The sequence below is a fragment of the Cavia porcellus genome, unplaced genomic scaffold (assembly GCF_034190915.1).
Source record: "Cavia porcellus strain 051 isolate PalLab524CR breed Dunkin Hartley unplaced genomic scaffold, mCavPor4.1 scaffold_20, whole genome shotgun sequence".
NCBI lineage: Eukaryota > Metazoa > Chordata > Mammalia > Rodentia > Caviidae > Cavia > Cavia porcellus.
In genome coordinates this window covers 61,843,852-61,865,241 of record NW_026947503.1, presented here as the reverse complement: position 1 = coordinate 61,865,241, position 21,390 = coordinate 61,843,852, and the positions used below count along the sequence as shown (strand labels likewise).

The 21,390-nt window shown below is 51.2% G+C and overlaps 1 protein-coding gene across 1 annotated transcript; it reads right to left on the bottom strand.

Moving 5' to 3' along the window:
* Positions 1–5,238: 5,238 nt before the first annotated feature.
* Positions 5,239–19,592, bottom strand: LOC100720941 (myosin regulatory light chain 12B). The gene is made up of 4 exons (XM_003464462.5): positions 19,435–19,592; positions 10,321–10,527; positions 6,285–6,446; positions 5,239–5,702 (listed from the first exon to the last, which is right to left on the bottom strand). The coding sequence occupies exons 2-4, from the start codon at positions 10,502–10,504 to the stop codon at positions 5,530–5,532; spliced, it is 519 nt and encodes a 172-aa protein (XP_003464510.1). The 5' UTR covers positions 10,505–10,527; positions 19,435–19,592; the 3' UTR covers positions 5,239–5,529.
* Between the last annotated feature and the right edge of the window lie 1,798 nt (positions 19,593–21,390).

Here is a 21,390-nt window from a genome sequence, read left to right as displayed (position 1 = left end):
GTTGGAGAGTGACAGAGAGGCCCAGTGTCCCCAGTGGGCCCCACCTTTTAAAGTCACCACAGCCTCCCCACAGCAGCCAGGCACCACAGGTGCCCATGGAGGCCTTTGGAGACAGTCTCGGTCCCAGCAGTGGCACGGGGTTCACAGCTTTCCCGGGGTCTGCTGTGGAACAGCCTCCCTCCCCCTGCTGTTAGGATGATGGGCCAAGGTTCTGGTTTTTAATGGGAAATTCAAAGCCCAAGTTTCAGAGTTTCAAGGAGAAAGCATTCACGGTGAATGTGTGTTGTGCCCTCATCCTGGGCCCTTGGCCTCCAAATTCAGCAGCTACCAGCTCCTAGCATGTCTTCTACACGGGCGTGCACGAACACACGTGTGCACATGTGTGCCGGACCCAGGCTGCCCTGGAGTAGCTTTCCATCTAGACTTGGTTTTAAAACAGGGTCACGTTTCTGGCCTTGGTGTCACAGGAAGCACAAGGCCAGGGGGAGACCCACCCAGCGAGGACACCCAGCTGCCCACACTGCCTGTCCGCCCTCTGTCCCTCCGTATCTCCTCCCCCAGGCAGAGGTCACCCATTTCCCACCCACTTCCAATCCAGCCCAGCTGCAAGGAAAATAAGGCGGTAGGTTTGTGTTTTCCAAGTCCAGTGTGTCTTTCAATGAAAGACAGGACTGCTCGGCAAGGTTTCAACCCTGAGGGCCGCTGTGATCATATGCAAAGTGGCAAAGCGGGGAAGGCTACAGGGAACAGGGGCTGGAAAAGAAATCACAACAAAACCACGCACACGGAAAATCGGATGTAAGCCGGAGAGAGGAGGCCGCGGGGAGGCGCGCTGTGAGCGCCGCCGCTGTGCGCAGGGTGGACTCGCGCAGGTCCCAACTCTCCAACATCGCAGGGCCGTTTAGGACCGTTTCCTCCGTGGGAGCATCGGACAGCAGCCGTGCACCCGGGCAGCGCGTGTCCAGCCTGGACTCCTGGGGTCCCCACTCTGCGCAGAACACCCGACTTCCCTCTGCTCTGGTCGGGTTATAGACTCACGCACGGCCTTTCATCAGACTCAGGAGGGGGACGGGAAACCCGTGAGCGGTGAGCGGGATGTGGTTCGGGCGCTGTGCACCTACCTAGAGCTGGGAACCAGGCTGGAACCGAGCTGTAGCAGCTCTGGCTGGCTGGAGAAGTTTTTCCAAAGCATTGATTTGGGCGGTACAAAAAAAAATTTTTTTAAAAAAACGGGGGGCAGGGGATTTAGCTTAGCGGCATAAGCACCTGCCTGGCAAGCAGGAGGTCGTGAGTTGGATCCCCGGTACCGCCAAAAAAAAAGATTTGAGTGGTATGGTCCTGTTTCCTCCCCGGAGAGGCACTGTGCCGTGGGGCGTCTCTATTTACACCTTCTTCTTCCCTTTCTCCTGTGTTTTCTTCCTGCTCCTCTTAGATCCCCAGCTTTTATTTTCATTTTTATTTTTTGGTACCAGGGATTGAACTCACGACCTCAAGCTAGCCAGACAGGCGCTTACACTGCTGAGTGAAATCCCCGGCCCTCTTATTTTTACTTTTGAGGTTCCAGTAAGTTTATCAGGCTGGACTGGAGCTTACCATCCTCGTGCCTCAGCCTCCCAGAATGCTGTGATTACAGCCCAGCTTGCTAATATATTCTTCTCTTGTGATAGTTACATTTGAAGTTTGGGTCTCAAAGGTGCAAGAAAATAGTGAAAGTGCAGAGCTCCAGGGCCGTTTAAAGACAGAAAGACAAGCTAAGGGGTGCAGGGGGTGGGGGCAGCCTGACAGATTGGGAGGGCAGGAGCCAGACGGGCAGGCACTAGGGCAAGAGGTGGCTCAGGGCTGTGATGCTGCCAGGCAGGTTTGGGGCCCTTCAGACCTCAGTCTTCTGAGCTGAGAACTGGGAGTTTATCTCCTACGATGCTTTTCATTGAATGGATCCTGCTTCCAGCCGTCGACAATCTGCTAGGAATCTAATAGAGATGACGGACCAGATTGCTTTACTTATTCTACAATAAGCATAATATTTTTAGCCAGGTGTGGAGGCGCATACCTGTAATCCCACACTTAGGAGGCTGAAGCAGGAGGACTGTTGCAAGTTGGAGGCCAGCCTCCACCACAGAGTAAGTTCAAGGCCAGGTGAACCACAGAGAGAGAGAGAGACCCTGTCTCCAGAATACAAAAGGAAAAAAAAAATATTCCATCAGCAAAGTACAGTCGGCATCGCCTTAATGGAACATAACCCCAAATGATTCAGCTGCTCAAGAGACCAAGGCAGGAAGGTCATTCAAGGTCAGGCGTGTGAGGTCAGCCTGAGCAATACACAGTGGAGACAGTCAGATCTTGTAGTAAGGAAGCCCGTGTTCTCAGCGCTAACTGGAACGCTGGCGCTATTCCAGCACCTGACGAATATTTTCAGAAATGACGGGAGAAATCGAGGGGCTGGGCATGGTGGCACACGCCTGTAATTGCATAGTGAGGCCCTGTCTCCAAAAAATAAAATAAAGTACTATAAAATTTAAGAAGGGAAGGCAAAGAAGAAGGGAGGAGTCAGGCTGGGAAGCATTTGCCTGAGGCATCGGTAACAAGAAGCCCTAGCAGCTGCTACCCGAATTTGGGGTTCGTAGATAGTACAGGCTGCACAGTAACAGACCTGGTACCAGTTCCTTCTCTTTATGAAACACTCTGGCAAGGCGCCAGTTACCTACAGCGCGCGCTGTGCACAGCTGCGGGCTCCGGAGCATGCGGGCTAAGAACGGCAGCGCCACCTGGCGACGCTGCCAATTATTAGCTCTAAAATCGCAACTGCTGCAAAGACTCGCAAGCCGCTAAGCGCAGAGCGCCCCGCGTGCAGCCTGTGATCCGCACCCTTTTTTCCCATCCCGGAAACCTTTTCTTAAAACCGCGTGTGTCTAAAAAAAAAAAAAAAAAAAAAAAAGAACTAAATTTAGGGGCTGGGGATTTAGCTCAGCGGCATAAGCGCCTGCTGTGCAAGCAGGCAGTCGTGAGTTCGATCCCCGGTACCGATAAAAAACAAAAACAAAACAAAAAAAAACCGCGTGTGTTGTGGCGCAGGCTCACTCGCTCGCACAGATCCCCCAGATGATGCCCCCGCGGGCCTTTTCACGGCAGCCATCTGCGGTTTGAGCCGTCTGCTAGAACCTCGGCCTCAGGATGCGACATGGATGGAGGTCGCTGCCTTCCAGGGTCGGTGGCGTCAGTACACGGTCCACAGAGTCTCCAGGTAGCACTTAGGTTGCTGGGCAAACAGCAGAAATGGTGGAGGTTTCCCCTGAGTAGAGGACCAAAGAGGGGTCACAGCACAGAAAAAGAGACCAAGGGCTCCTCCTACACCTCAGGCCTCGCTGGTCCGCTGGTCCCCAGGGCTGCTGCCACCTGCAGCTTGGAAACGAGGCTTAGGCTTCTCCCCAGGACCCACCCTTCAGTCTTTTCAGTACTGGAGCTGGGACCCAGAGCCTCCCCCAGGCAAGTCCTCCCCCAGGGAGCTGCAGCTGCAGCCCGTCTGTGAGGCAGGGTCTCTCTAAGTTGCCCAGGCCTGCCTCAAATTTGTGATCCTCCTGCCTCAGCCTCCCAAGAAGTGTCAGATCAATTTAAGTTGGGTAACTTGTAATCCAGTGTATTCATGCCCATAAAATATGATAGCAAGGCTCACTGTGCCTGCTTCTACTGTTTCATAGATGAAGGCAAAATTGCCTTCTTGCCAGCACCGTCAGTAACCTGGGAAGTCACTGCCCCTGCCTGGTGCCTGGTCTGAGGAAAGAGATGATGAACGCGCAGTCCTTCAACCAGCTGTGGGCTCCCACTGCGAGGCTCGGAGGACCGTTGACCTGGTTATCACAATGGGTTCTCAGAAGAGAAAGCTGCTATGTGCGGAAGGCAGCATCAGGGTCACTGTCACAGACCCTGGAGGGGAGCAATGTCCTGGATCCCACAGCGCTCTGCAGAATACACACAAAAACACCACGGCAGGCAGGGCCATGCCAGGAGCCGTGAAGTTTTCTGGTTTTGATCTTGACCCCCCCCCCGGCCCTCCCCTCATTTTCAAATCTGTGCTAAGCACAGGAATAGAATAAATGCAGCTACAGACAAGCAGTGTTGGCCAGGCCTACTAGCGCTCTGGAGGCTGAGGCAGGAGAATCCCCAAGAGTTCAAGTCCAGCCTGGGCTACAAAGTGAATTTAAGGCCAGCCTGAACTGCATGGTGAGACCCTGTCTCAAAAAAGACAAAAAAAACCCAAAAATGAATTAGACTTTTCTGTCTGCGTGCTGCTGGTAAGTCAGATGTTTGAACCACTAAATGTTTAATGTTAAGACTTATCTGGAAAAACATGCAGCATTTTCTTGTGAGATTGGAAACTGAGTCACAGTTCTGAAGAGATGAAGTCGTTTACAGGACAATGTGGAGCAGGGCACACTGACCCCACAGTCCTGGGGCTGAGCAGGTTCTCAATGCTTCTGGTAGGGCGGTGCTCCGGGACCTGCTTGAGGTCAGTACTTGTGTAGCATTTCGTGCCTCTGCTTTTCAGCTGGCTACAGCAGATGTGTTCACTTGCTAAGGTTAGGGCACCATTTTTATCACTGTTGTCTGTGTATTCCTGGGATTGAACCCGGACCTTTGCACTGAGCTAATCCTCAGCCCTTTTTCTTTTGCATTTTGAGACAAGCTCTCACCAAGTTCTCTAGGCTGGCCTTGAACTTGTCATTCTCCTACCTCAGCTTCCCTGAGTGCTGGATGGCAGGCCTGCATGCCATGCCAGCTGGGCACAAGGGAGCAGTCCAGCTGTGGCAGTCTGGTGCAGTGCTCGCAGCTCCCCAAGCCTCCCCATGGCCGCTGTTGCAGGCATCAGGAGAGAACAGTCAGGTGGTGTCCTGAGCATCCACACTTACTGCCGGTCCAGATGCAGGGTGGAGGTGGCAGGGAAGACTCAGTTATCTTTTGTTTTTTTGAAGACAGGGTCTCATAATGTAGTTCAGACTGACCTTGAACTCACCATGTAGCCACAAACTGGCCTAGAACTCTTGGGGATCCTCCTGCCTCAGCCTCCCGACTGCTGAGAAGGTATTGATATTGAAGTAGACCTACAGTTCTGAAGACACTGTTTAATACAGAACACTCCTTTAACCCTGAAACCCGAGTTCTTCACAGCGGGACCCCTGGGGGAAGGACTGCCCCGACTCATTTGTGTAATTTCCATGACATTCCATTTGAGCCAGCAGCGTCTTTATTTCAAAATAGCACTTTATTATATAAAAATGTAAAAATCCAGCAAAACCAGAAATACCGATACATTTTCCTGGGCTTTCACATTTACTGATTTTTATTCGCAATCTTTTTCAGTACAATTTACAACCTCGCCCAACTTCCAGTCTGATTATACAAGTGCTAAGTGGCAGCAGGTCTGGAATAAATACATCAAAGAGCAAAGCCGTGACACTAGGTGCATGCAAAGGCCCGGGGGTTGTGGGCTGGAGGGAGGACAGGAAGCACAGGCGCGGGAGGTGGACACCAGTCCTAGTCGTCCTTGTCCTTGGCCCCGTGTTTGAGGATGCGTGTGAACTCGATGTAGTTGAAGTTGCCCTTCTTGTCGATGGGGGCCTCTCTGTACAGCTCGTCCACCTCCTCATCCGTGAAGCGGTCGCCCATGGTGGTCAGCAGCTCACGCAGGTAGTCCTCCTGGATGGTTCCTGCAGAGACAGAGGGTCACCACATGGTAAGTCAGGCCAATCCCGACCCACTGCAGAGGGCCCATCAGTGTGGGTCTGAAGGTCAGCCAGCCTCACTGGAGGGAGGTTAAGGGTGAAACTGCGCTTCAGCTCAGCGATAAAAGTTGTCAGATTAAAACAAGACAGAACGAGGCAGCTGCCTGGGACCAGAGGGAGGAACGCTGATGGGGCCGGCATGGGCTGGGCAGAGCTGCAGAGCCAAGGAGGGGGGCGCTGGGCTTTGAGTGCCTGACAGTTTCTGTGCATGTGCGCTACAGCAAGACACACACACAAGACAAAGAAAGTAAGACCTGGAAGTGTTCTGTGGGGTTAACTGTGCTTTTCGGTGAGGCCGAGTGTCTGTTACGGACCAGTTCACGTGGTCCGCAAAGCGCAGGTTAGAAGACCGTGACTGCCCCTGGGTTCTCAGGGGCCCCGGAGCCTAACTCGGGGCTCCCCGGCGCTGCGGCCCTGCTGCTGCCCTTTACTCATCCGGGAACTGTTTTCTCTGATTACTGTTTCTCCCCTCTCCTAGAAAGTGCTTCCCGGGACCAAGGCACGCACCTGTGGCCTCCTCGTCGAAGCAGGCGAAGGCATTCCTGATCACGTCCTCCGGGTCTGTGCCGTTGAGCTTCTCCCCGAACATGGTGAGGAACATGGTGAAGTTGATGGGGCCCGGCGCCTCATTCATCATGGCGTCCAGGTAGGCGTCGGTGGGGTTCTTCCCTGCAAGGGTGAGACGAGGTTACGGGTGGGCTGGGCCCTATCTCCACCCAAAGTGCAAAGAACAGGGCGTTTTAGGGATGACAAATGAGAACCACTTAAGATCTTTGATACCTCAGTCTACAAAGGCACCCTGGAAACCCGGTGCGACTCAGGGGTGCAGCGTTTGCCTAGCGTGTTGTGAGGCCCTGGCTTCTATCCCCAGCAGCAAAGAATAAAAAGAAAGATAAAATTTTAAAAACGTAGGGAGCGGCTGAGGTTAGAGATCCACTGCAGGAACGGGGCTGCAGCAAGGCCAGCCCGGGGAGCACAAGAGCCTGGGTGAGGGGAGCGGCGGGGCTGTCCCAGCTCCCAGCAGGCACGCAGGAGGCAGTCACTGCACAAAGCTGCAAAAGTGAGGGGCGAACTCGACACCACCCTTAGTCCCTGCCCCCATCAGGAGAGGGCCCCTCCTGACCTCGGCTTCCCCCCTCCTTAATTTCCCCATCCTCTCGCCAAACTTCAAGAGCTGCACTGAACACATATACCCTAAGGTAACCAAACCTGGAACTGTGCACAGGAAACACCACACTGTTGAATCCTGGGTGTGAGTGATATCAAAGGCCCATCAGGGAGTCATTTAAACAACAATTATCAGAAACCCCAACTGTTCCTATTGTTGTGACTGTCTGCTTCCTGCCCTGTACTCCTGAGCTGGCCCGGGGCTCCAGAGCCCTAAGCCCTGTGTGAGGGACGTCCCCGAGGAAGTGTTGCAGGCAGGGTCGGAAAAGGGAGTCGCTGGGGTCCTTAGGGCACTCTGGGTCCTCCCCAGGAGCCGGCAGAAACCCTGACCAGCCAGCCAAGTTGTGGCCAGGTGGCCTGCAGTGCTAAGGGTCCGGAACACGACTCTAACCCAGGTCCACTGCTGGCTGCATGGCCGTCCCAGCTGGGCTCAGCCTGACGCCAGGCCTGTGTCCAGAGCCACCCTGTCCCAGGGTTCCTCTGTTTAACCCACAGAAAGGCCTGGTTAATGTTGCCTTTCAGAGCAGGAACAGCTGTCAGGCTCTGCAGTCCAAAGCATCATCTCCAAACTGCCCCTGGCTAGGTAGGCCAGGCTGCTCAGACACGGAAGCAGAGCGCATGCGTGAGGTCCACTCCCCGGATGCTTGGGGGCGCTGCGTACCAGCAGACGGCCACCTCCATGCGCTCCAACCCCACCTCCCTGTGCCTATTCAACCACACAGTACGAGTCACCCAGGACATGAACACAGCTAAAAGATCAGAGGTCTCCCTTTCTGTGACTCAACTCTCCAAAACACGGAAGGGTCGGGAGCCCGAAGCCAAAGGCAAAGAGAAAAGAATTTAAACAGTAGGGCGTAGGCTAAGCACCACGCACTGGCTCAGGGCACAAGACGCCAGGGGCTGACCTGACAGTAAACAGGGAAGCCACAAGGTCCCCATCACAAAGCCCCAGGGGCCCTCATTCACACAAACACCCACAGAGCACTGCGTGTGAGCAGGGGCCCGACATCCTGAACAGGTTCAAAGCGTCTCCCTTTCCCGGCCCTGCTGACTGCAAGGCAGGCCTGGAGAAGAGGGATGGGGCCCCGCGGCATCTCTAAGTGCCTGCCTGTCTGCTGGATGGCCCTTGGTGGTAGCATCACCACGGGTTTGATTACACCTCATCACGTCCCTCACGAAATAGGACTTCCGGAAATGCTTTGGAAAGTGGCAAGGTTGGGACGAGTGTGTTTAAAGTGGTGGTGGTGGGTTCTGAGGGGGTTAATGTCAATGTGTCTTTTACTCTAATGAATGATTTCAAAGAAAAATTTATATTTATTTATTTATTTATTGTTTTTCGTCTGAGACAGCATCTCACTATACAGTTCAGGCTGGCCTTAAACTCACTTTGTAGCTCAGGCTGGTCTCGAACTCGCAATGATCCTCCTGCCTCAGCCTCCCAAGGGCTGGGATCACAGGCATGAGCTACTATGCCTGACTAAAAGAAAAATTTAAACATTCACCATATATTTCGATCACTCCTTGTGTGGTATTTACTGTGCTGTACTTTTAACTTTTGTGAACTGGAAACTTTGCAAAGTCACATTACGAGAAAAAGATAAGAAGGCTCTTGAGACTCTGTATCCCTTCTGGCCCTAAAGTTGACCTTTCCATCAGTCATCAAGCAGGAAGACCTGAGTGCTAAGCCCCATACAGGCTACCCCAGGCCCTTGGCACCCCGGCGAAGTGTGGCCTCTGGTCGACTCATCTGCCTGCCGCTCTTCCTCTACTCCCCGATATAAAAGCACTGACTGCGGGCAGGACACGTAGGACCCTCCTTTCCTCTTTCCTTGTTTTAAAGACTGAAACAACCGGGGGCTGGGGATTTAGCTCAGCGTCATAAGCGCCTTCCTTGCAAGTGTGCAGTCGTGAGTTTGATCCCTGGTACCGATAAAAATGAAAAAGACAAAAAAAAAAAAAAATGACTACCATAAGATTGAAACAACCTGGGCACAGTGATGGGACCCTAGGATCCCAGCAGTCTGAGAGGCTGAGGCAGGAGCATCACTAGTTCTGCCCGGGGAACTTAGTGATCCCCGTCTCAAAATAAACTTTAAAAGGCTGGGGATGTAGCTTACTGCAGTTCAATCCTCAGCACCACGAAGAATAATAAAATAAATAAAATTTTAAAACTCAAGCAGCCAGGGGCAGGGCCAAGCCCTTCTTGTGAGCCAGCTGCCCACGGGCTGGGAGGCAAGAAGTGCTGAGCTCCCCTCCAACAGAAAGAATCGGCTGGCTGAGATGAGAAGTCACTGAAGTAAACAAACACCTTGATGCCGTACTGCGTGGCTGGCCCTGCAGGCCTAAAGCTGGAAGTCTGAGCATCTCTCTAGGGGATAATATGCAACACAGCAATTACAGAGGATCTGCTCCCAAGGAGGTAACCATTGTTAATTCCCTATTATCTTGTTATAAAGTCTTGTATCATTCTCATTGCTTTGTTTCATTCTGTTCTGTTTTGTTGGATTTTTTATGTCTGATGGTGTGGGCAACTATTTTGAAGATAAGAGGGATTATAGTGGCCATTGTTGATTTCCTATTTCCTGTTTTAAAGTCTTGTATTACTTTCATGGTTTGGTTATGATTGGCTTTATTATTTTATTTTATCTGGCTTATTCTCTTTAAAATAAAATAAAAATCGAGTAGCCAGTATATTAAGATGAATACTTACTTACCCAAAGTAAAGGACAGTTAGGGTGCATTTCTAATCATGTGCCTGCCCCCGCCCCCCAGTGCCGGGGGTCACTGCAGGGCCTCATGTATAGCAGGCAGAAACTGTACCACTAAACCACATCCCCGGCCCTTTTGAGTTTTTTTTAGACGGTGCCTTACAAAATTGCCCAGAGTGGCCTGGACCGCTCCATCTTCCTGTCTCAGCCTCCCGAACAGCTGGGATTAAAGGTGCAAACACTGCACCCACTAATCCTCTCTAATTATAGAGTAACTCTGTGAAGCCCCCTCCCTGCTCCCTGGGCAGCGGTTACCATCCACTGCTGTCATGTCTGGGCTGCAACTGTCTTCAGCCTAGTAACCTCACTGTACTACTGGCCGTGTTCGTCATCTGACAACCTTGACAGCACTGTGCCTGCTCACCATTCCTGGCTTCCAACCTAGTAAGGGTTCAGCTAACAGAGATGGAAGCCTACGCGGCCACAGCACCTGCCAGCCCTGCAGGCTCTGCCCTGGAGCTGGCCCAGCCTGGGGGGCGCACACCCCATACCCAGAAATCCTTCCTTGCCTTCTGGCCAAGAACTGGGCATTTGGCATCACACCACAGAGTGACTCACAGACAGCGATTATCATTCCCAGAGAAAGCATGTAAGACTACGAAGGTTACCCAGCGAGGCCAGCATGTCGTGCAGGTCCTCCTTGTCGATGAAGCCGTCCCTGTTCTGGTCAATCATGTTGAAGGCCTCCTTAAACTCCTGAATCTGCGACTGGTCGAACATGGCAAACACATTGGAGGTGGCACGCTGGGGGCGCTTCTTGGTGGTCTTGGTCTTCGCTTTTTTGCTCGACATGGTGGCAGCTGAGTTCTGGAGTTCTAAGGGAAAAAAAGCATGTCTAAGACCTAAGATAAAAGAAGAATGTGTAACAGGATGGTGAATAAAAGCGACGCTGCTTCAACTGGGCAGGAGCAAGCGCACAGCTAAGCATCACTGTCAGTGCGGCTGTCAGGTGGCTGGAAAAAAAGAAGCAAAACAGAACATGATTTACTTCCCCCCGAATTTCATGGCATGGATTTTAACAAATTTAAAATATGTAACAGCAGCAGCACTCACTGTGTCCTTTTGAGGGCACAGGCCCACAGAAAGGCTCCAGAGTGGACCTCCAGTCCCAGCTCATGCCCCTCCTCCTCACCATGGGGGCAACAGGGCCCTCTCACTCCCACTCACTGCCAGCTGCACAGCACAGCCAGGAGAGCCACTGCAGCAAGGGGAAAGGACGCCATCCTGCCCGAGGCCCCTGGGCCAATGCGATGCGCACAGACACCACTCACCGCCAGCCAGCCTCCTCCCCATGTCACTGTGCAGCTCTTCAGCTGCACCTCCAGCCCGCCTACCCCGTCCTTGGCAGAAGCTTCAGAGCAGAACTTCACACAGTCATCTCTATGTCCTCGGACTCCTCCACTCTGGGTCCTGTGCAGATGGCCTCGGTGCTGCCTGCGACCCTCTGCTGAAGCCACCTGTACGCTAATTCTCAGACACAGACATCCTCTTTGTGTCATATTTATTTGTAGTTTTAGGCCATGTGGACAGTCAGGCACTATGCGACCCTGATCCCGGCACGGGTGTGTGGTGGGCTCTGGAGCCCAGCACTGTGCACACGTATGCTGAGATGCCTGCACAGCAACCAAATCCATCCTGGTGCACTGCTCAGAACACAGCACCACTGATGCATGACTGCTAACAGAACAAAATGTGCTACCAGCTTCAGAGTCAGGAAACCTGAGTTCAATCTCAGCTCCACCACGACTACTGCACACACCCAGCCGCCATATGCACTACTTGATCTGATGTCTCTGTCCACCTTCCTGACTGCCGGGCCTGGCCTTCATCCTGGGCTCAGGACTGTGCTGCCTGATCCCTGCAGTCTCGGGTCACACAGTCTAACAACAAAAGCTCATGCGGCATCAGCTCAATCAGGTCCAGCAAGCCAGACACCAAGCTGGTGACAGAGGCAGGTGACCGATGATGCAGCAATGCCCAAGGACCTTCTGTGTTGCTAACACACTGCCTGCGCCTGCCTTAGGTACTACGTGGGAGACACTCATAGCTCTGATCTGAGCCCTCCGCCTCCACCCGCACAGCTCCTCCCTGGGCTGACTTCACCGGATTCACTTCCCAAGCCACACCTGGGAGCAGAGCCGTGCTTGCGGGCTCCGTGAGTCTTGGTGAATCAGTGAATTTAAGGATGGCTGTGGGGAAAGCAGACCGCAGCGGGGGCACGGAGCAGGGGTCGGGACTGTCACCCGGCACACACGCTGCACCTTCTGCAGTCTATACTGTGCCATGGCACAGCGGCTTCTGAGGTGTTCCTGTGGACACATCTGCCGAGTCTAGGACTCCAGCTCCGCGCACCCCGCACACGCGTGTCTACAATAAACGCCAGTTTTATCCCCCAGGAACCTGGCTTGTTATTACCCTGCTGACACTGAGCGCTAAGCCAGAAACACAGTGTGGCCCAGCCACTAGCAGACACCAGACTTTATCACCAGAGCCTCAGGGAGGCCGCACCCCCACTGCACTGTCTCAATTCCTCCCCACACCCCAGAGCTGTGGGGTGAGGTGTTCCCCATGTTTAATATTCACAGGATACATTCAGGCTAAGTCTGAAGGAAAGAGTAAGTTCAATCAGTAAACCTCAGTCACAGTAAGTCATTTAAAACACTGTGATGAAAGGGAACAGAGTGAGAAGGCCCTAATCCAGCAAGCAAGGCCTGGTGGAGCAACACTGCCATTTCCTGTCTGTCCCTTTGTGGCAGGGGGACTGAATTTAGGAACAGGAACACTATGACTGAACAATGTGCCTGGCCCTGTTTTGTTTTTTATTTTGAGACAAGGGTTGCCCAGGCTGGCCTCAAATTTGTGATCTTTTTGTCTCAGCCTCCAAGGAGCTGGCATTACAGGTAGGTGTGTGCCACCACACCCAACTGTAATTTCTTTTAAAATGTTTTCAGATCTGTAGCTCAGCAGTACAGTGCTCACCCAGCACACACCAGGTCCTGTGGTCAGTCCCCAGCACTGCAAAAAAAACAAAAGAAAAAACTTTTGCCCATACTTTTGTGTATGCACACATGAAAACACACAAACACACCCAGAAGAGCAAGGCCAAGTTGTATCAACTGCACCCACGTGAGGGGGACCCCCAAGAAAGGCCATCCTCTTGCTCTCTGCTGGGGTCCCCATCACCATGTGCCTTTCTCCTTTCCTGGGATGCTGACTCTTCTGGGACCTCCCCACTGCACTTGACACCGTTCTCGCCCTCTCTCTCTGCCAGCCTGGTGCCCAGTGACACTAGAAATCAACTGCCTCAGGCAGGACACCAGGCTGGATGGGCTGGACAGGTTCCTCGGATTCCACTGCTCTCAGTGCTCCCCACTCTGTGACAGGTCCCACTTTCTCACAGGACACTCACTGCCATTCAGATGCTCAGGTTCTGCACACCCTGGTAGCACACAGCCGCTTTCCCTCTCTACCGCCCTGGCAGAGCCGACTGCACCTAGGACTCCCCAGTAGGACTCCCCAGTCTGCAGCCGCACACCTGACCTTCACCTTTGGCCTGAACTGAGCGCCCTGCTGTCCAGGAGGCTCCTGCTGGATCCCAGGGACGCCTGGTACCAGTACAGTGAGTGTGGGGCCCGTCACCCCATTCCTGCACTGGCCCAGCTTTCTCCTACCTTCTCCTTTATCCGGGCTGCCTGCCACCCCCCACCTGCACCAGCCAGGAGCCAAGCGGCTCTGCACACACCCTTCTCCCCCAGCCCGTGGGGCCGCCTCCCAAATACTTCTCAGATGTGCTCACTTCCTCAGTTCTCGGTACCGGTCCAGACCGGATCCTGCCGTCTCCTGGGTGGAGCGTTTCCACCAGTGTTTCCACCGCCTGCACGCCCAGCTCCTGGCCTCCTGATCCCCTTCACACTCCACCAGAGGCGGCTCTCATACGGGCGGAACTTCACCAGAGCACTTCTCACAACCTCTGGCCCCTCTCCATGCAAGCTCCGCACCCATATCTACCCTGCCTCATCCTCCAGCCAGTCACTGCTGCCCACACACAGGGCTCAAGATAGACGCGGACATCTGAAAGGTTTATTACAGTGAGACACACCGCCACTAAGCCCCCAGAATCCTCCCCGGACTCCGAACACACTTAGCCTGTGGTTCCTGCCGCTTTCCGAAGGGTCCTGGAGCCCTCTTTCCTGAGTGTCTTTATGAGGTGTGGTCAAAAACACAGTGACTGCTGCCCCAAAGTACCAGCCAGCAGAAAGGCAGGCTCACAGGCATGCGCCCACCCACCTTACTTCCCGGGTCCAGCTCCACACAGCTAACTTCCAGCCCTTCCCAAAGGCAGCATTAACACCCAAGGGAAACAGCCTGAAGCAGTTCAGGGCAGCGAGGAGCGGAACAGCAGAACTAACAACTCTGTGGAAAGAGGAATCTGGAACTGTCTCAGCAAGCCGAAAGAATGATGCAGGGTGTGCGGAGACCAGGGGATTCACGGCAATGTCCTTTACCGTTATAAATTTTTTAAAAAGTTCACTGTACTTTTGATCACATCGTGGTTTTCCTTTGCAAACATTGGACTGCTGGGACACTCCGGGGTTCGGGATGGTTTCTTACCCGGTGTGCACTGTTCTTGCCCTTTTCCCAGTTCATAAAGCCCTGCCTTACCAGTCTGCCTCGGGAGGAAGCAGGGAATTCAAGGGCTCGGCCTTCAGCTGCACCGTTTACTGGCGGAGCTGTGTGAGGCACAGGCTGTGCGGCGTGGAGGAACGTTGGCCCGCCTCCCTGGGCAGACAGCGGAGGGAAAGGACACTAAAAAGGTTACACTCATCTGCTACACACTATTTCCACTTGTGTATCTGCTGCTTCACACTGTTCTTCTAGCTGTTTTAACAATTTTAAACAAATTTTAACACTAAAATATAATATAAAATATGTATTATATATAATATAAATATATTATATATAATAATTTAACACTAAAAATAATATAACCTGGCACAAGTTCCTGAGCATCAACTCTTAAGTTCAAATCCCACACGAACCGAGTTCTCAAATCCACTGGAGGAATGACCCTGAGGACGGTGCTGCCTGGACCTGGGCAGTGGGGCAGCCCGGCTGGACTAACCAAATGGCACGATTACGATTCTCTCAGTCACGATTTCACTTTGAAACTTTTACCCAGGATTATGAGATTATTAATATCTAACTTGTAAGTGTTAGAAGATACCCAAGCCTATCCTTGAACCACAGGTAGGTAAGAAACCACTCATACAGACCCCAGTACATAAAGGAACGAATTACCGCCAACAGCAGCAAAAACAAGCCCTACTGCCTTTTCCAGGCATCCAGTTGGTGATAATCTAGATGTTTTGAGCCACCTGCAGTACTGATATGCAAATCCAAATGTGGACACCACTATCCTAATAAGCAGAGACGGTCTGTGAACTCTGTGTAGCTTATCCGGCTTTCTTTGAAGCATGGGAAAGACGTCCTGGAACATATTCTGTCCACTATGACTCCAGGTTCCTTAGAAACGTTTTCCTAAAATAAGCACCTTAACTTAGCAAGCTGTTGCCACCAAATGGTTTCCCAGGAATTAGCTGCACATTAGAATCATCTTGAAGCTTAAAGATGCTTGGGTCTCAGTCTAGCCCACTGAAAGGCCTTCAGGAGCACAGCACCGCTTGAAAATGCACCAGGATAATTCCTGCAAAGACCAGAGCTCTAGTCCAGTTCCACTCCCTCCAACAGTGGAAAGGTCTGGATACCGTGACGAATCAGGTACTGTCAAGTGATGTGTGTGACTTTGTCATGACTCTGTCTCGAGACACTGCCGTTTCTGCCCTGTTCTCCCTTTGGTCCTTCAGCCCACTGGAGCTGAGGCACCCCCTGCTCACCTCAAGCGCCCCTGGCTGGCTGCTTCACATGGGGCAGCCTCAACTGACATCCGACTGCTACCTCAGGAGACCCTGAAACACAGCAGCTAAGCTTCGGCTGAATACCAGGCCCTCATATGCTGCGCTAATTTTTAAAGTCCTAAGTTTGGGAGCAATTTGTCACACACCAACAGAAAAGTCAGTGTCACCGATTCCTTGACCTCTTTCATGCTAAGTAGGGCAACGCCTCTGTTTCAGACATAAAGCCACAAAAATTTTAGAAAGCTCAATGGACCATAGTCGAGTCCACACTCCATAGGGGGTTTTCTATTTCCGGCTGGAAAATCTTAACCCCTGTTCACTTTCCATCCGGAACCCCATCCTTGTAACTGCAACAGTCACCCCCCTGTAGCACCGCCTTCCCCGCTAACCTGAGCTGGGGCTGCTGGTTGCTTCTCCCTTCCTAATCGGAGCTTGTAAGGAGGCTGTCTTTCATGTGTTTTTTGTAAGTACTGGTTGAAAAACTGGTATTGCACAGGCACCACTCAGAAATGAGCTAACTGGTTTTGAGAACACAGAGTAACCAAGCTTCAGCCAAGCTGCAGCAGGCTTGGGGTTGAAAGGCCAGGAGAGCAGGACGCTCAGGGCCTTTGAGGCCAGCAGCCGAGGGACTTGTAAGCAGACACAAGGCGAGAGACCCTGGGAGGAGGAATCTGTTCACACACCGGAAAGCAGGGATGTTCTTGGGCTAAAACTTTAAGGTCATTTTTGATTTATTGTCACTTTCACCAAGATAGATCCAAATCTTTGGAACTCTCTCCTGGATTCCCATGGTCAAAACTAATTAACGTTTGCTCTAATTAAGAGGATCACATGACTAGATACATGAGTGGCAGTCTGAAAACAGCAATCATAAAGAGACTTCAGTATATAATCAAGTTAAAATATGCCACAAGATTAACCTCATATACTTAATTATACATCACTGTGTATGGTGCGTACTTAGGCAAAAATCAGTAGTCAGTTCCATGACCATTATAACTTTCTTTTAAAGAACCAAACTTACTATTTAAGCTTTTAACATCATGTAAGCTTTCCCCACTAGATGTGTTTTAACATTTACCAGACACATTCTGTACTGTCATTTCTTTCTCACAGGCTTTATGATTATCCCAGTCTGCAGTAAACTATCCTCTGAACTCCCACCACTTTTGCTTTACTGCAGTGAAACTGATGTGCTGGGAAATGTACAAATCATGACACATTTTCATAAACACACCCACGTGATCCAATTACTGTGAATTACCAATGTTAGCATCACTCCAGAAAATTCCCTCCCTAATCAAAGGTCCTTTTCTATAGGTAACTCCTGTTCACAGTTCTCTTTTGTCTGCCTTTACACTTCCTGTAAATGGAATTATGCAGTATAATATACTCTGACTTCTTTAACCCAATATGGTACCTTTGAGATTAATCCATTTTGTCAGAGTTGGACTACACACCTGTAATTTCAGCACTCAGGATTGAGTTCAAGGCCAGTCTGGGCTATAAAGTGAGATCCAATTTCAAACAATACATCCACCTATCAGGTTAAGTTTATCAGTGGTTCATTCTAAATGTTTTGTGCTACTAGTGATCAAACCAGGGCCTTTAGCTGCTAGTCAGGATTTCACCACTAAGCCACTCCCCCCACTTTTCATTCCTTTTTATTGCTAATATTACATTGCCATACAATTTACAGATTCATTTTTATGGCCTTTAGTCTTTGCACCTTGGATTGCAGGGATGAGTAGAGTATCGTGAATGTGGTAGTTGCTTACTAAATATGAGGTAACCAAAATACATTGCTTCATTATTGTGACTAACAGAATCTCTGTCCCACACACGTGCAATCGTTCAAAGGTAGGTCCTGGATCCGACTCCCAAAGTAAGGTGGTTCTCCATGGCCTGCTTATGGACTGGCACAAACCCTGTGTGGGGGTGAGGGGCTTTCTCCAAGGTTCCTGTATGAGACTATGGGAAGTTCCTCCACAAGGAACGCAGGTGTTCTGGGATCCTCTCCCTACAATCTCACCAAACAAAATTCTTAGGAAAGAAGATTAGACTTGACACCACACCCAGACCCCAAAGAAACAGGGTAATGTCCGCTCTTCAGGCTCATTTATCTCCCCTAAAAATCATTTACTCTTCCTCTAAAAGTGTCCACAGCTCCTACCACTTCCCTCTCCCTTATGAAAGAGTGTAAGCTGCTAAACCTCACGAGGTTGAGTACTCACCTTCCTGTTTTCCTGCACACTTTAAGTTTTGTATGTCTTTTCTCTTGTTCATCTATTACCTGTTTCAGAGGTCTCAACTGCCAAACACCTCACAGGGTGGAAATTCCCTTTGTTCCTCCATGTGGAATTAGAAAGATACCAATCAAAGATGCTGGTAAATGGTACAATGAAACTCATTTCTAAATACCTGGTGTCTTCTAAGCTTGGGGGAATAGGGAAACTAGCCTTATTTAGGGGCTCTGAATCTTTGTTTTTCTTTTTCTTTCTTTCTTTTTTTTTGGCAGTACTAGGGATCAAACTCATGACCTCGTGCTTGCCAGGCAGGCAGGCACTTATGCCACTGAGCTTAATCCCCAGCCCCTTTTGTTTTTCTTAAGCTTGGACACCCTAACCTGGAGATCTGTACCTCAAAAGTTGCAGCTTACCATGTCCAAATTCAGTCTTATGAAAGCATAAAAAACAGTCACCACAGAACCGGAACATTTATCAGAGCCTGAACAAAAGTCTGTGCATTTAGCTGCTAAGTCTAGAGGTTGACCCAAGTCTTTCCGTTGTGGGAATTCCAAGTGACCTTTGGCAAATTACCTTACCTGTAAGTACTGTATCAGTCCCTTCAATTATAAAAATAAAAGGGTTTCAGGAAATAACCTTATAAAGGCACATCGAAATCTAAATCCTGGGATTCTTTTACTAAGGGCCATTTCAAATCTATCGATCAAAAACTGCCCAACAATTCTTCTTAACGCCCCCTTTCTTGTTAGCCTTTACTGAAGAATCCAATTAATTTCCTAGGCCCTCTTACAAAAGCTTTTTATTTCTTGTCAAATTTTCAAGACATCCATGGAAAGGCCTCCGTTACCTAAGTACCCTTACTGTACGGCGGAACACAAGCGCTCTGCCACTGAGCCATACACCCAGCCCCAACTTCCTACTGCCCATCCCAACTACAGCTTATTCTAGCTGTGCTCCGCCAGGCAGGTCTCCCCACTGCGTCCGTTTCACAAGACACAATTCCCACCTTCTGACCTTTTCTTCATTTTTTGTCCTGTTACCTCCCATCATGGGTCCAGCCAGTTCTCCTTCCTAGGGCTGAACTAAAGACTTCGCTGAGTTCACAGTTGTTTGCAAGGAAATCTCAACTGTCCTTTTCTTCAATCGCCAGGAATGAACGGAGTCTTTGCAAGGCGCGCGCGGCACAGTGGTAAGCCACTGAGCCTTGGCCAGCCGTACACTCAGGGTTCTCGGGGACTCCCCGGACACTTCACCTCGGACACGAGCAGTGCGGTCGCAGGCCGCTGGACCGTCGGCACCGAGTGGCCCTGCACACGATCCATCGGCCGCGCCTCGCGCACATCGGGTGTGTGGAGTCACCCCAGGACCGGGCCCCCTTCCATCAGCGTCTCCAGGGCTCGCGCGCCCCGGAGCTTCCTGGGCCCTCGCCTGCCAGCCCGGGACGCCGCCTGGGCCTCTACTCTGCGCCCCTCTCCGCCCGCCGTACCGGCCCCGCCGCAGGAGCGCAGCACTAGGAGCCCGCGAGCCAGGTGTCGCGCGTGCAGGGCCGAAAGCCACTCACCCGGCTCCGGACACGAGAAACAGGATCGCCCTGCGCGCGGCAAAGAGCAACAGCAACAACAGAGAGACTGAGGCTTCGACCGGACGGTCCTGGCGCCCGCACTTCCTGCCAGGAGAGGCGGGGCAGAAGTCGCGCCGGAAGGCGGGCGAGTCCAACTGGGCAGGGGAGCACGCCGGGTCTGCTGCGGCCGACCGTCCCTCCCGCGTCCGCGTCCGCGTCCGCGGGGAAGCGGGGCTGCCTATGCCGCACGCCCCCGCTGGGACGCGCTGGACCCGTTCTTCCTGTCCCATCCGGGTGGTGTCCCCACGGCTGCGGCTGCGGCCCCCTGGATCCCCCTACCGCCTTCCTGCTTTCCCGCCGCCGGGCCGGGCTCTTCCGCATTCCCCTGCGGGGCGCGGTGGGGCGGCGACGGGGACAGTACCCGATGGCGGAAGAGCGCAGTCTGGGCCGTGATGGCCAGATCCGGGGCCTCCGTCACCAGATCGGGCTCTGTGCGCCCCAGCACTGCCAGGTTTGGTACATGAAAGCAGCCTGGTTAAATCTGATTTAACAACTCGTCTTTTAGAGCTTGTGCCCATGTAATACGGCTAGGGAAGAGGGCGTCGGCTGGGCACACACCTGCCAGCTCTGGAAACCCTTTCACTTCTTTCAAAACTGCACCCTAGCCCGAGTCAAGTTATGTAACTCTACTCCTCCTTCCCTACCTCCCAGTTACAAGGTTTATGGCCTCATGAGAAGTAGTGGCTGTTTCCTTACCCTTTTAAGCATGAGAAAGTTTTATTGAAATTCTATGTTTTCCTAAGATACTAAGAGATGACAGTTACGACTACATGTATATTGTGCAGGCACAGATATGCTCTGGGTCAAAATTTCACACCATTATTCAGGTATCCTTCTAGATGCTGTTTGTGGCTATAATCTTCAGCATGGTTTCCCTTACCTTAGAATACTCTTAGAATAGCACTATTTCAAAATAATGAAAGATAAGTCAACCTAACAGCTAACCTTTATTGATCGTATGTTGCCAAAACACAGCTAGGTGCTGTAAAGAGGAGTGAATAATTCAAATTTCTTGCTTCAGAGTTCATATTGAGAAATCTTTTATCTGTAATTCCTAGAAGATAGGAACCAGGTATTCAGCACTCCACTACAGTAGTTGCTGAACAAAACCTGGTAAATGAATAACGGAGTGGGGTGGGGGGTTAACGCATAAATCCAACACTAGGATTCAGTAGGATGAAAGAGGATCTGCACCCCTTGAAAGCATCCAGGAGATGGTGATGCTGTGGTCTTTATGTGAAGTTCGTTTCCTTAACTGTAGTTTGCCCTTTGAGAGTTTAACAAGTCTTTGCATGCACCAGACCTCTGCTTCACAGGTATTTGTCATAGAGCTTGTCTGGATATTATTGGTTCATGCAACTGATAAGCCCTCACCTGGCCGGCTGAGTCATCGGATTGTACACAAATTTTTGTTTTTTGTTATGCTAGAGCCGGAACCCAGGGCCTCCTGTATCACAGGCAAGCACTCTGCTGAATTACAGACCAACCCCCTACTCTGATCTCTGTGTTTAAGTTTTTAGAGTTGTGCTAATATAATCAATATTAACCATACATAGCTATTCAACCTTCACTAACATTCAACTCAACTGTATCAAGACACATTTCAGGTGCTCAGTAGCCCATTGCAGCTTGCAACCTGTAGGACAGCCCAGAGCATTTCCATTAACATAAATGCTTATGTGATGGACGACAGGGTTCCAGAACAGTAATTCTAAGCTACATTCTCTGCAGACTCCAAAGAAAAGAATATTAATTAATAAGCCAAATATAAAAAGTCTAGCACCTGGGAAATTATTTGTGGCATAGACAAGTCAAAGAGAAATTTTTCATCTATTAAAAGGACTGGTTGAAAAACTTCTCCAAACAAGAATGATAAGCTATGCCAAAAATAAAAAA